General features: G+C 35.2%; 1 protein-coding gene across 1 annotated transcript in view; it reads left to right on the forward strand.

Moving 5' to 3' along the window:
- LOC145688908 (chitin-binding domain protein cbd-1-like) overlaps positions 1-16585 on the forward strand; it is an 81090-nt gene that overhangs the window by 53150 nt on the left and 11355 nt on the right. Inside the window, exon 15 of the mRNA XM_081763078.1 lies at positions 9686-9847. Coding sequence (XP_081619204.1) covers positions 9686-9847 — 162 coding nt within the window. The remainder of the gene's footprint in view (positions 1-9685; positions 9848-16585) is intronic.

A 16585-nucleotide genomic window follows, 5' to 3' on the forward strand; every position in this document is an offset into this window, starting at 1 on the left:
TTATTATTTCTATTTTTTTATTTTTTAAAATCTTAATTGAGATTAGCTGTATCAAATTAAGAAAAAGTACTTGCTTTTCAAAGCGTAAATAATTCAAATACATGTCTCTTCTAAGCTGTCTATTTTTATAGAATTTTGACTATATTAATTTCTTACTTTCATCCAGAAATAGAGATACATTTCTAACTTCGTCCTCAGCCTTAATTTGCTTGAATATCTGGGGATAGATTAGGTTCGATGAGCATGTCCCATCGGCTGCAATTCGAATACAATTTCGTAGTACAAGTCTGTCAGTGCGCTCATTTAATTTCATAGTTTGTGAGCATAATGACAGGGAAGTGGGACAAGAATTTGAGAAAACCAAAAGAAAACTTAAGAACAATCATGCAATGAAATCAAAATTTATGATGTAAGATTATAGATTTCCAAGAAGTTATCCGTAAAGTTATTTTTCATTGAAGAGAATCTGTGTGATTAAATGTGAACATTATACAATGTAAATCAACTCCTTAAGCTGAAATATTGGGAAATTATTTACTTAGATAATTTCGTAAACTAACAAAACACAAAGTTCAGAGATGTCTTCAACCATAACTTCATTTTTGTAAACAGACAGGTTTTGGGGGGGATCCCTATTGAGTTATTAGAGTCGAGACTTTGTATAGTTCGGGAAGTTAACCTGGGCTACCTGACATGCCTGTTCTTGTTTGAACTTGAGCTTAAATATCATCGAAACTGTCATCAATGAACTTACCTACATTAAAAACTATGGATTAGACCCTTATATTAATCATTTTGAACATTTCATTTTTTGTCCCTTCTCACCCTCACGCTAATGGGAGCTGAATCGGCGGTTAAAAGGCATAGGAAGTTTCAGTATTTATCTAAGCGAACCCGAAAACTATAGATTCGACACTAAAATCGGTTGTTGTTAATTATTTTCACATATCACACATTTCTCATTCCCCTAGGTTTCCTAGGTTGTCTTACACCTAATATATTGGTTTCCAGATTGTAAATCATATGTATACCAAGTTTTGGAAATTGCTCCAGACGTTCCACCTTTTTGGATTTATTAACTACCCCCTTAACCTATATTCACAGCATCCTTTCTGATCTGGCCCTTCGCAGCATCCTTTTGTATATTAATTTTTAGCTCGATCGACTGACTTGTGAGTATGTTTTGCTGTAGTGAAGTACAATTATTACATTCGTCATTCTCTAGGAAGATTATCCTTGTAGTCGAAATAATAATCATGCTCCATCACTACTTCTTAAGTTCGAAACTCGAGTAAGTTGATATTTTCTGTTTAAGTAGGATGCCAAAGTTAGACAGTTTTCACTGCATTAAGGTATGGACACTTCAAGCGTAATACATTCGCTATATCGCCGCAAATTTTAGTATTGAATTTTTCAGTTTTTATAGAAATGGAGATGGCTCACTATGGCTTTCAACTCTGCTAAGAACGTTGAAGGAATTCCATTCGAAATGTCTTTCTGTTGAAGTATCGTGTACAATTTTTAAAGAGGTTTTACAAAGAACTCAAGAATTATTATTATTATTATTATTATTATTATTATTATTATTATTATTATTATTATTATTATTATTATTATTATTATTATTATTATTATTATTATTATCTTTTCAACTTAAAGAAATAAATATAGCTGGAGTTTATTTCGATAACGATCTTGATTGAAATAATCTTGAGTATATCTGGAAAAACTTGTCCTATGATATGCAATTCGTTTAAAGTTGAAAAAGAGTTCCCCAATGTTTATTTAAGAGGCAAGAACTAAAGTTTACTTAGATTACTATAACTTTGTTCGTATCGATATTACGGATTTTTTTTTTTTAATATTACTTACAGTCTTTTATCATTTCATTATATGTTACTCAATATATATAAAAACCGAAATGTTTCGTCTTGAACTACATATTCTAACGATTTTGTTTATTGTTTTATCGCCTCAAACTTGAGTCTGCTTAAGATCTCAATTTTCTTATCTGCTTAATTATTGTTCATTAAATATTAGAACTCGGGAGAGACTGTACCTTATATTTCCTCATACCAGTAAATATATTTACGAATGTATTTACGACAATAGTTCTGAAATTGTGGAATAACATTAACAACATTCCAAAAACTAGGCATATAAATTCAACTTTACTTGCAACATTTTAAAGACTGTTGGTATTATCTAACAAATGAGTTTTGCCAGTATCACTAATCATATACGTATCAGCTCATCCCATAAGTAATGCCGTTCGTTTGATGACCGATGCAATGACACCATTTGACGAGCGAACAATGAAGTAGACGGCACGTGGCATAGTTGTGTCACATTGCGGCTTCATTGTGCATCAGTGTGTAGAAGAAGAACAATCTATTCCACGTTTTGAATTATGGTTTGTATTTGATCATGGCAGTGTCGGAAGATCAAATATGGCATGATGTACTGAATAAATCTCACCAGGGACATTGAGCCAGCACAGCAGCGTGAAACATCAATGCCGTATATGATCAGGGTGCTGTAGATGTGCAGAAGTGCCACCAGTGGCTCCGGAAGTTTCCGTCTGGGAACGCTAGCCTTACCGATAAGCGACCAGAAGAGAGACCCGTGCAGCTGGACAACGACGGCCTACGAGCAGCGGAAGAACCAAATCCAGTGCAAACTGTTGACGAACTAGTCAGGAACTCCACGTCACTCATTTGACTGTTCATCATCATCTACAGGATCGGTCGAAACACGGTAAATGGGTACCCTATGTGTTATTATCTTATCAGAAGTAGCAGCGAGTTGACATCTGCAGCTCCCTGTTCACCCGTCACAGACATAAAGCATTTCTGGACAGAATAGTGATAGAGGATGAAAACTGGATCCTCTACCATAACGCTACACGAAAACTTTAGTGGATACCTAAAGAGAGACCACAGAAACTGTGTCAAAGTAGACTCTTCACCCCTGCAAAGTAATTTTGAGTATTTGGTGGAATATTTGTGGGGTAATTCATTTCCAGCTCTTGCCATATAACCATACAATCAATGAATATGTCTACTGTCAGCAGCTTGAATGCGTAAGAACTGCACTGTTGAAGAAATGTCCTGTTCTGGTTTATCGCAAGGAGTATTCATCCACGGTGATAACGTGCAAGGCAAGAAGGACCTGTACTAAGATCAAGGAATCTGACTACTGGGAAATCCTTCTCACGAGGTTTTCACTAGATCTTACACCAAATAGACTACTGCCTTTCGCAGCCTGCAAAACGAATTTTCCGGGAAAAACCTGCAAAATGAGAAAATAACTGACGTGCAACGAGCAGTAACTCAGTTCTTTGCCTACAAAATCGATTATTTCTTTCAGTGAGAAATTTAACAATTGGTTGACAGGTGGAAGTGTATTGTATAGATCAACGGAGACTGTTTTCCTGACAAACGTTAGTGTTAAAGGTAAGTTATTGTCCTCCTCACAATGAAAAAATACATTACTTATGGGATGATCTCGTGTATGTTTAAGCTTAGAATTTCATTTTCCGGGTTCGATTCTGGCAGGAGCTCATCTGGTTCGGATTCCATGTTAATCATTAGGTCCACGTCTCATATAGCCTCGCTGCTGAACGGGACGTTAAACTCAACAATAATATTGTGTGAGTGAGTGCAGGTACTGTATTAAAATGTATCTGCAGATATGAGTGATGTTTTGTAATGACGAACCCTGATGCTTTGCAATTATATACCTTTTCATATTTTATCAAGCTTTTGGGTGTGAGATGAAAATTGCTAATTAATTGAATGACAGAAAAACAAATATTAATGCTACAGTTACGTATTTATTTATATATAATTTGTTTATGTTTATATATAATTTATGTGCATAATGTCTATGTAAGTAATAACGCAAGTGAGACGGATAAGGTAACACACATCTGAAATACCTTAGCGTCGAATATTACGGTCATCATACGGCGTATTTCGAACAAGTAGAAAAAAAAGCTACAAGGAATTGAAAATTTGATTTTGTTTCAAAGGTCACTATTTCGAAAAAGTATTTAGATAATTATCGCATTCACTTACGTAGGTGACTTTCAATAGACACAAAGATCATAACGCCGTTTACAGCAATTTCATATCTCAAAAATCATTCCGGAGATTTAAAAAAAAAAAAAAAAATCGCAAACTTTTACATATTGTTTAAATGGCGTATTTGTGGGGAACTTTTTAAAGACATCTTGATTTAGTTTGCTTTTTGTACGTGTAATCACAACAGATTTTTGGAATTATATAATTTTAAGCAGTGTTGCAAACTTTTCAGTGTTTACCGTATCTCTAGAAAGATTTGAGATAACAAATAACACTGTTCAACAAATTTTGATCGAAAGTATGTAAATTCTTTGAAATTGCGATTTTTACATTCATTTAAGCATAATATGAAAGGAAATGATAATAGAAAAATTTTCTTAGCTCAGGTTGTGAAAAAAACGCCCTTGTACAACAGTAGCTGTATATATAGAAATGTATTAATATTTATAAAACATTTAAGCAAAATCCTTGTAAAAACCTACATTTCACTTTTTTTTTATCTATTTCACTGTGATGTGATAAGCTGGGGAGTTAAGAAGTACCCTAACCTATAGCTTTCTATACCCTTGTACTTCCTTTTTCAAAATTGCGCAAATACCAGTTTCACAGCGATACAGAAAATAAAGTAACCGTGGTCAAGTTAAACATTAACAATTCCGTAATAAAAATCAGTATTAACATCAAAACCTGAAAAATATGTACAAATACCTTTTTGCGCAAGAACTACACTGCAATGTAGACAAAAGTTTCAAGTGATCCCTTGTACAGGATTATGTTTATTTTATTTTGAGCGTCTTCGCTTGGCTTGCCTTTTGTAGGTTACATCTGGAGCATCCCTTGCAATAGTCCAACAGTAGTCGGCCAATATGTTAGAACTCCACTTTCCCTCATATCTCTTCTCCATGGCTGCAATATCTTGATGGAAACGCTCACCATGTTCGTCACTTACTGCTCCACAATCTTCGGGAAAGAAGTCTAGATGTGAATGAAGAAAATGGAATTTCAGAGACATATTGCAACCAAGATTTTCGTAGCACAATAACAACTTTGCTACCAGTTGTTTGTAATTTGTTGCTCGGTGTCTTCCCAAGAACTGTGAACAAACACTCTTCAAGCTTTCCCACGCAGCTTTCTCCTCACCTTGGAGAATTTCGTCGAACTTGTGATCTTTGAATAGTTGCCTAATCTGTGGCCCTATGAAAACATCCTCTTTAACTTTGGCATCACTTAATCGAGGGAATTGTCCTCTTAGGTACATATAGGCCTCATCCTCTTGATTCATGCTCTTAACAAAACTTTTCATAAGACCTAATTTAATATGTAGAGGGTGAAGCAAAATTCGGTTACGATCTACCAGTGGTTCATGCTACACATTTTTCACTCCCGGCTGAAGAGTTTCTCTGGTACTCCAATCACTTTTGCGGTAATGAGATCCACGATCTCTACTGTCCCATTCACATATAAAACAACAATACTTTGTATACCCTAACTGCATACCTAGCAACAGTGCTATTACTTTAAGGTCACCACAAATGAGCCACTGAAAATCGTAATATTTAATGGCTTGAAGTAAACGTTTCATGTTTTCAAAAGATTCATTCATATGAACTGCGTAACCTACAGGAATTGAAGGAAGTTCATTTCCAATATGTAAAAGCACTGCCTTTAAACTCACCTTGGACGAATCTATAAAGAGCCTCCACTCCGTAGGTTCGTAATTAATTTTAAGTGCCCTCATGAGACCATTTACATCTGTACATGCCACAAGTGTGTCTTCCATAGTAAAAAATGAAGTGAACATCTCCCTATTCCGATACATTGAAATATTTACTTTTTCCTGCAATAAATTCCATTGCTTTAAGCGTGACGCTAAAATTTCGGCTTTGCTTTTCGAGAGGTCCAAGTCTCTGATTAGATCACTTAGTTCCTCATGAGTAAGTCTATGTGGTTCACATGGAGGTTCTTCTACAACAAACGTAGGGTTCTTCGAAGTACTTGATTCAGGAGCTTCAACTTCTTGATCATCATCAGAGAAAAGATCGTATTCTTTAGGTGGGTCAGGAACAGGTGGTCCTTCTCCATGTGGAACAGGGCGCATTGCAGAAGGAATGTTAGGATAGATCAAGGTCCGCTTCTTCTTCGTGGAAATTCCCTTCTTGATGGAAGGAACCATACAAAAATAACAGTCTCTGATGTGGTCGCTTGGCTCCCTCCAAATCACGGACACTGCAAAAGGCATTGAGCGCCCCTTCCCATTAATCCAATTTCTTAGATTGCTGGCACAAGTGTTACACACAATGTGGGGTGCCCAAAATTTATCTTAGTCTCCAATTTTACAACCAAAGTAATATTGATAGGCTTTTCTTATTAGTGGTGTTATAGTCTGCTTTTGTGAGGAAAATGTCACTTCCCCACACACGTAGCGGAAGCTATCCGCATTGTTTACACAATTTCGCGACATTTTTGTTTATTGAAATCCTCAAAATGTCACTTGAAATAGTTCCGACAACTATTTAAAAATATACATTCGAAATACCAGTATTTTTGTGTACTTGTAGTTGTATTGTCCTGCACTACACAAACGTCACACCCAAAACGCTGATAACTGCACTAAACTTGTCTTTTCTAACAATAGCAGAACACTACTGAGATAAGGAACACAATGAAACCAAGCGTTCATATAGTTTCTCCAGTGTTGCCGGATCAGTGTAACATTTTACCCCAAACGAACCGAATATATTTATTTTTAAAGCGTTATTATTTTTAAAGCGTTATTATTAAACGAAAAGTAGAGCTAATATTCGAAAATAACTTTCAAATTCGTGATCAGCACCACAAAATCAATAAGAATTAGCTGATTTTGTTCAATTTACATTTTCGTTGTTGAACAGTGTAACAAATTGTTGTAAATGACGTCACACCAGTTCAATTAAAATAATTTCATATATATATATCTATATCTATATATCTATATCTATCTATCTATATATATCTATATATATATATATATATATATATATATATATATATATATATATATAACTAGTCACTACTTATACGTAAATCATTTAAGGAATCACAAACTAATTTAGGGTTTTTATATCGCACTATATTTCAAAGTATTTGTAATTTATATTACAGCTCAATAACATACGTCGATTTTAAATGGTGTCTTGATGCATTGTATCTTTACATCTACAAACAAAGATCTACCTGGCAACCGATAAACAAAAAAATCTTTACGTAACACCAGAAATATAAACATTATACATAATCAACGTTCTTCACAACACTAACATTACATTTTCTTCTTCTTCTTCTAATATTCAGCAAACGCATGTTGATATAGCACCTTTTGCCCTAAAAGATAAATAAAATAAACAAAATAAATGCACGTTTATTGTTGTAGATCCTCACATCTATTGAGAACCATCTATACAATTGAATGAGGTACTTATCTAAAACAGGATTCTGAAAAAAAAAAGTTAAACTTTCAATCCCTTGAAATTTTGTTCCTATTCACTGAAAATTCATCATATATATTCGTAGATATTTATGTTAATTATAAGGTCAAAATAAGTAAATACTCGTAATATAAGTTATTTGAAGGAACATAGAAAAGAAACAAAGAAAGATTGTTCAATTTTGGACGAAACATATCGATACTCTTTGGTTTGTTAATATAGTTTCGGAAAGTTTATAATGTAGAAACTGTTGTAGTTATTTGCTTTCCTGTGCATGGTCACTACAATATGATTGTCTAGTAACTTGTTTGCTAGTTGTCTATAAAACACATATCGTCGCTTAAGATGTGATACCTCCTTTGTCCAACTTTTGCGATTTTGAGTTTTTGGCATAAACCTGATGAGAAAGAAAAAAACACGTTCTAGCAAACCCTCGTATGTTACAAGAAATTGATTGTTGAGAAATAATCGATTATAGTCTTGACTTGCATGTCGATTGTCGGAAACTTCAGGTAATATCTCGTATGACAATGAGTTCAATGTATTATAGCCATTTGTGTTCTGATAAGAACAGCTGTGTCAGCGTTTTTTTTTTTTTTTATATATGGATAACGCACTTTTTAGAAAGTTTGTATAGTTCTGAAATAGTAATATTGTGAATAGATATACGAGGGCTATCCAGAAAGTAGATTACGTTTTGGAATAAAAAATCAACAAAGTATAGGAAACAAATTTTATTATATACAGATGAAAGCCACACACAAATACTACTTTCCGACATAGTCACCATTCAAATTAAGGCATTTATCGTAGCGATGTACGAGCTTGGAAATTCCTTCGTCGAAAAATTCGGCCGCCTGCGACTTCCACCACTTCGTTACCTCTTCTTGCAGCTGTTCGTCGTCATCAAAACGCTGCATAGCCAGCCACTTCTTCATTGCTGGGAATAGGTGGAAGTCGCTCGGTGCCAGGTCGGGACTGTACGGCGGATGAGGAAACAACTCCCACTGAAAAGATTCAAGAACTTCACGCGTGACATTTGCCGTGTGGGGCCGGGCGTTGTCGTGAATCAACAAGATCTTAGAGCTCAACATTCCTCTGCGCTTGTTTTGAATTGCTCTTCTGAGGTTTTGCAGAGTTTGGCAATACCTTTGAGCGTTTATTGTAGTGCCTCTTTCCAGGAAGTCCACCAAAATCACACCTTTTCTGTCCCAAAAAACAGTCGCCATCATCTTCCTTGCCGACATTGTTTGCATGCATTTCTTGGGTTTTTGGGGAGAACCTGTGTGCCCCCACTGCATTGATTGCAATTTCGTTTCACAGTTCACGTGTTTCACCCATGTTTCGTCACCAGTAACGATGCGATCGAGTAAAGAGTCACCATCCTTATTGTAGGCGTCCAAAAAGTGCAACGCTGCAGCCATTCGCTGATTTTTGTGGTCCTCTGTCAAGATTTTTGGAATCCATCTTGCACAAAACTTGTGGTAACCAAGCTTTTCGCTGATGATTTCGTGCAACAAACTTCGCGAAATTTGTGGAAAACTCAAAGAAAGTTCCGTTATTGTGAACTTTCGATTTTCACGGACTTTAACATCGACTTTTTCGACAAGTTCGGCAGTCACTTTGCTGGGTCTCCCACTTCGATCTTCGTCGTGAACATTGGTTCGGCCATTTTTAAATCTTATGACCCACTGTCGCACTCCACCTTCAGTGATAATGTTGTCCCCATACACTTCACACAGCTGCCGATAGATTTCTATCGGTTTACAGTTTTTTGCTGTCAGAAACCTTATTACTGCACGCACCTCGCAGCTCGCGGGATTTTCAATTAACGCAGACATTTCAAACCGTCACAGTATCTTAACGGAGCACAGCACGAACCTCTCACTAGCACGGCTAGATGCCGACTGAGCTGCGCAACGCTCTGACCCCAAAGATGGCCGCGCTAGCCCCGCCCCTAGCGGACACAGACGAAAACGTAATCTACTTTCTGGATAGCCCTCGTAGATGAAGCGTTTTTTCGTCTCATGAAAAATTAACAAATTGGATATACGAGGTTTCACATCTTAAACGACGATATTATTTACTGGTAGAATCTTTGTATCCTAATTCCACATGTGTTCTTTCATCCTACAGTGCCAAGAAAAGGACGGCTACTTCCCAGTGCAAGGCAACTGCCATTCTTATGTAAGTTGTAAAAGAGGACTAGCTACCGTGAAGATGTGTGAAAGCAATCTACATTTTAATTTTATTACTAAAATGTGTGATGTACCTCAGAATGCAGGGTGTGAACCTCAGGTGAGTTTCATAGTTACCTACGTTTCAATTAGAAAAGTACTTTCTTCAAATATTATAGGCAAATATGATCATTTTCAATAACAATTATTCAAATTCAGCGGCGACTCTGGAGGGAAGTCTCAATAGTAAAAAAAAAGTTCACACAAGCTAAACGAAGAAAACTTATTTCTATTGTAATTGTTGTATACAAGAATTAGAACATTATATAACATTTCGTTCCTTAATTTGTAGCAATAAAATGTTAATTGTTACAGATAGGCCTTCTCTCAAGCGCCACCATTGTTCAAATTGAGGCAAATTCCTTATAGAATTCGAAACATTGTTTTACACTAACAAAATGTGGTTTTGAAGAATACAATACTACTGAAAGTATATAGTCTTGATACAATTATGGAAAATTTCTTTGCCACGTTGCATTAGAACAGTAGAAGGTATTAGTAAACCTATGTTTGTTCGTATTGTGAATCAATTCCCTTAGAGGAACATACAAACGTAATATCAAACTAAATACAACAACACACTGAGTTTATCTCTGGAAAGTACATAAGAGGTGATCAACTCCCAAGTAGCCAGAAGGAGTGGAAGTCTGATGAAGACACAGTTAGTGTGTTTAAACTGATACGTGTTTGTGTTTCTATATATTTATATCACATAGGCTTGCTCAGTATGATGTTGTCTTTAGTTTGATGATATGGGGGAAAAAGACCTGATAGAGTAGTAATAGAACATTTTCAGGTACTAAAGAGGAAAATAGATAAATGGAAAGATAGTAAAAGAAAGATCAAGAAAGAAGAACAACTTAAATTTCTCAGGATTTGCTTGCAACAAGAAGTTACGCCCAAAGGGTTAAAAATCAATAAGAAAGTGGTAGACTGTAGGAGCACTAGATGGAGGAAACTACTACAGAAAATAGAGAAAGAATTAATTTAGGATGAGATAAGAAGAAAGAAGAGAAAAAGAGCGAAGAGAAAAGACAGAAATATGAGCAGCAAGAAGAATACAGAAGCAATATAAGAAATTCTAAGTATTTTCACAAGAGTTTACGATAAAGGACTTGAAAGATGGGGTGAAAAATCAGAAGAAAAGAAGAAGAGAGATTAAGAGAGAAAGGAAGAAGAATAGGCTTGAAACAAGGAGAGACAATCAATGAGAAAGGAGTAGTGATCATAGGAGATATTAAGGTACTGAAGAAGAGAATCAGTTTTTAAGTCCAGTTTATAAATTCAGAGCAGCAAAAAAAGGAAATGGAAAAAAGAAGAAACTGTTTATGAAATAGAAGAAGCACTTCAGGGAATAAAAGAGGAAGAAGATGGAGACAGAATTCGGAGAAAAATAGTAAATATAGTAAATAACTAATCAAAAAGACAAGGAGGCAATCTAAATGACAAAGAGAATGTAAGAATAGAAAGGATAAGAACGAGAAAGGATATAGTAGTGGAACAGGCGGACAAAGGGAGCGCTGTGATTGTGATGGATAAAGTATGGTATAAAGAGAAACTTGGAGACCTAAAAAATGAGATACGAAGGTGTAGCGCAAAAAAGGATACGTAAAAGAGGTAAAGAAAAAGATTTTAGAAGAAAGGGTTCAAGAGATGAGTGAGAGAAAATTACCTAGGATCAAAGGATTTCCAAAAATCCACAAAGAGGTAGTGAAATTGAAACCGGTGCTTAACTGCAGGAATAATATGTTAGCACCTTTGCAGAAAAAGAGTAAGAAGTTAGCTGAGGTAGTGGGAGAAGAACAATCAAGTAGGAGAGTAGAGAATGAGGAAGAGATTAAGATGATGCAAATAAATTAGGGAAAAGAAAGGAGAGCACAGTGGTATTTAATCTTTATGTTTTAGGGAGAAACTATTGAATATGATAGAAGAAAAAGTGGATAGAAAGAAAATAGAAGATGGGACAGTAGGAATGTAAGAAGAGAATTAGAGGCATTGTGAGAGAATGGGTACTGTACAATCAGAGACAGAATCGTAAAAATGAAGGAAGGACTCAATACAGGATTTTGTTTGAGTCCAGAATTGTCAGATGTAGTAATGAATCGATGGAAGAAGGAAACAATAGAAAGAAGAGGATAAAGAAAGACTGCTTGTTTTTGCCGTTATGTAGATGACTGTTTAGGAATGTGGAAAGGCAGCTGGAGGAATTAGTTAGGAATGTTGGAGATGAATAGAAAGGCATTAGGCCATAAAGATAGAGGTAGACAAGAATATATCAAAATAAAGAAGTCAGTAGAAGGAGAATCCATTACCTCCTGGTACCGGAAAGAATGTGCAGTGGGAGTATATTGCCACAAAAGAGATGATGTGGATGAGGGAACGAAGAAGAATTTCATAAAAAGCATGCAAGAAAGAATGGGAGATCTAAACACAGATGAAGACCAGAGGAAACGAGATTTTTGGACACAACTAAGGCGAAATAGATACAATGAAGAGAATAGAGTAAGAAGGAAGGTATCAAGAGAGAGGAAGAAGGCAAGAACAAAAAATGGTTTGGTATAGAGAGCCTAGGAAAAGAAATAAAGAAGATAAGGAGGATACTTCGGAAAGCAGGAATTAGGACATACAAGAAAGGGGAAAGCAGAATAATTGAATTAGTCAGAAAAAGACATAAGAGAAAAAATAGTGGACAAAGGTCAGAGTGGTGTAATATATAAAGTGAACGCGCGGGATGTAACAAAATTTACATAGGAGAAACAAAAAAGAAGATGGTAGAAAGGGTAAAGCAGCGCAAGGATGATGTACGATTAAAAAGGGACAACAATGCAATATATAAGCATCATAATGAGACAAAACCACAGGATAGGGTGGGAAGGAACAAAGTCATAGGAGTAGAGAACAGGATTTTGGTAAGAAAATGGAAAGAAGGCAGGGAAGTCATGAAGGCAGGAGACAAGGCAATGAATTGGAATGGAGGATTTGCGATAAATAAAGAATGGGGAAGGATTTTATTAAAGAAGAATAGAGGAAAAGGGAGAAGAAAGAAAGAGAACGAATGAATAAAGGAACACAAACAAAAATAATTAAAGGACAAAAATGCATCCAGCAAAACGTATATTTTTAATTGGACAAGTGTGCAGCTGAACAGCTGAAAGTGGAAAAATACAAGTATTACTTTCGAATAAAGGGGTGGAGACTAATAAGAAGGTATAGAAGAAGTGACCAACTCCCAAGTAGCCAGAAGTCTGATGAAGACACAGTTAGTGTATTGAAACTGTTACGCGTTAGCGTTTTTGTATACTTTTATCACATAGCCTTGCTCAGTGTGTTGTTGTGTTTAGTTTGACAATACGAAAACAAGGCCTGATAGAATAGTTATGCAAATATAAATATATTTCTATTAGTTCGCGTCTTCTGAATAATGTATTTTTAAATTTCATTTCTATCCTTCTTCAACAAACTTAATTTTCTTCTTTTTCTTTTTCTCATCCTTTTCATCCTCCTTCTAATTCATCTAATTATTATATTTCTCATTATGTTCCATTTCTAGTTCAAATCTTTCATATACGATTAGTTTTATTATTTCTTTTAACAAGCAGTTGAGTTTTAATAGAACTTAATAATCGTTCGTAACGATTAACGAACGATTGATAGTAACTATACATGACAAAGGAAACATTGTTTGTGGGGAACATTGTGTGTTTATAAACAGTTCGAAAGGTCTTGAGTAGCATATAATAGGATAATGTCAATGATATTTACCATCTGGCGTAAAAATTACTCATAAAAATATATGAATGAGAATGCTATTAGTTTTAGAAATGAAATAACTACTTTCTCAAAATTAGGCTACTCTTTTTACTGTTAAGATACATACATAAAACATTTCAAGTTATTTCATAGATACTAATTCTTATCTTCATGCTAAGTAATACTATTGTCTCTGCTTTTCCTTGCAATTCTTGTAACATGCATACTTGTATACCGCGAACTCCTGCTTACAAAACTGTTGACTCATGCCAAACGCCACAGACCATTCTTCTCTTACACTCTTCACAGACTATTCAATATACTTAACAGTCTTCACAGACGATTCACTATTACACGTAAGAAGAAGAAGAAGCAGAAAAATATCACTAAAACTTCTGTGTTCGTCTCTATGTCGATAAATGTTAGTTAAAAATTTTTAATATTTATTTATACTTTTATATTATACCTATTAATAATATTGTGGTACTGTCGTCTTGCTATAGTTGTTAAAAGTTTTTTGATGGACGTATATTTTAGTTTCAGTTTCATTAATAGATGGCGTGGTTCTCGGTTCTTGTATAGCATCAATTTTCATTAAAAAGATTTTTTTTTTTAAATTTTCTCGAAATCATTTTGTTCAGCTCAATGAGACATATTTCGTCTTTAGACATTTATTTTTTCATTATACATTAATAATATTGTTGAATTCATATCTTATTGATTACTTTTCTATATTTAAAATTTTTGTACATTTTCTTTTCCATTTAACTTTCTTACTGATTTAACTCCTCTAATAGGCTGCTTTTCTCTCCTTCATGTCCCTTTCTTTCACTTAATGTGATTTTCCGGAATCGATTTAACTCTTTTCCACAGTCATCTGAGTTATTGTGACATCGTAATTTAATAATGTCTATATTTTGAGGATTCGGTTAGTATGTGACAAAGTATTCAATTTTAGTACCTAAGTACTGGCATCAATTACTCGCATCGCTGGGTTAAAATAAGAAAAATAGTAATATGTTCCGTTAGTTAGTCACTTTTTACTATTACTGAAGTACTCTCTGTTATCGGTCATTTTCGATTATTTTGATAATTCTTTCCCCTTCTCCTTCCCCATGATGCGTAGCCGAATCTGGGTTTAAACGGCATTGGAAGTGTCACTGTTCATCAGAGTGACTCCAAAAACTATGGATTCGACATTGGTCATTTTCAATCATATATATATATATATATATACCTCTCCCACAAGTTGCAGGGCTGAATTTTGGTTTAAACAGCATCAGAAGTGTTCATCTCAGCGACCACGAAAACAGCGATTCGACTCTAATACTGGTCATTTTCGATCATTTTTAAATGTATCTTCCCCTTTCCTTCCCCTAAGTTGCACCGTCAAAGTGATATGATGAAAAAAAAAAAAAAAAACAGGTCCGAATCTTATCCATGTTGGAAGTTTGATTGAGATCGGTCAGGTGGTTCAATAGTAATAAAGTCACAAAGACAGTTACTTTCAGTTTTATTTTTTATATATATAACCCTCCCCCTCCCCTTCTATACGTTGTTTTATCAAAGTAAAATGATAAATAGTTATTCCAGTCTCGAACCTCATCTATTTGAAAATTTTGATTGAGATCGGTAGGGTGGTTCAAGAGTTATTAACTCACTTTCATTTATATACAGTTATTTTTATATATCTTCCCATCCTCCCCCTTGTGGCCCCTCGTACCGTAGTTGCTAACGCTTTCACCTTCGGTGCGAGCGGTCCCGGGTTTGATTCCCGGTGGGACACACCATCGAAAATGTGTAAAATGTTTTTTTTCAGGCCAGCCATCATGAATAAGGTTCTCCTGGCTTTTCCTCATTCACATCAGGCAAATACCAGGGTGGTACGTGGTACCTAACATATAGGTCCCAGGCCGCTTCTTTCCTTCCCTTTCCTCAGATAGTGTGCTCGCAGAGGGACGTCATCAGTGGTGCTATTCGGCCGGTTCGCATCAGTTCGCTAGAACCGGTTGTTAAAATATTTGCAGTTCGCAGATCCGTTCGTTATATCCAGACATAACGGTAAATTTTACCCAGTTATACACAGAAACAGTAAATTTTAGTTTAACTATCTTTGTTTTTAGATATTCTTACAGCTATAGGGTTAACCAGGTATAAACGTTTATTTCTTAATCTAAAATGTTCAGATATCAAGAATGAGAACTGGGATCACACGAATGTAGTGGTGAGGATTATTTATATTTGAAACGCATACATACCATTATCAATAATTTTCGATCTATTGCTAGATTAAAGTCTTTCCAATACTTCTTGACAACCAACTACCTTGGATAATTCGTTTCTAAGGTATTCGTAGTGCTACCTAATTTCGTTACATCGCCTTATATTAGGATGTTGTGTAGGTCCCTACTTGTCACGTGTGGTTTCCAGAAAAAAAAAACTCTTTTGTCTATCTTGAATGGTTTATTTTCTAAGAGAATTATATATATATATATATATATATATATATATATATATATATATATATATATATATAGAGAGAGAGAGAGAGAGAGAGAGAGAGAGAGGATCGGTTGTTAAAAAATTAGAATAACACCACTGGACGTCATCCCTAAAAAAAAGTGAGGGCTAACATGGTCATAGATACCAAAAGCCCAGAAATCTAAATCCTAATACCCCCTCCTTCCCTTCCCTATTTTACTCCGTCAAAGTAAAATGATAAAAACCATTTTAGGCCAGAACCTCATGTATGTTGGAAATTTGATTGAGATGGGTCGGGTGGTTCAAGAGATATTAAGTCACAAACATAGTCACTTTCAATTTTATTGAATGGATAATATCGACATGGAGAGTACGATATGACGACTTCTTCCCAGGTCAACAATCTTTGGATTGGTTTGACGCAGCTTTTCACCCTTCCTTGTCCTGGGCCAGACTTTTCTTTTCCATGTATTTTTTGTTCCTTACATTTTGTATTGTTTGGTTCATAATTTCAATCGTGGCCTTCCTCTAGGTATTTTTCCTTCTGGCATTCCCTCCATAGCTAATT

This window comes from Thermobia domestica, chromosome 7 (genome assembly GCF_964235325.1).
Source record: "Thermobia domestica chromosome 7, izTheDome1.hap1.1, whole genome shotgun sequence".
NCBI lineage: Eukaryota > Metazoa > Arthropoda > Insecta > Zygentoma > Lepismatidae > Thermobia > Thermobia domestica.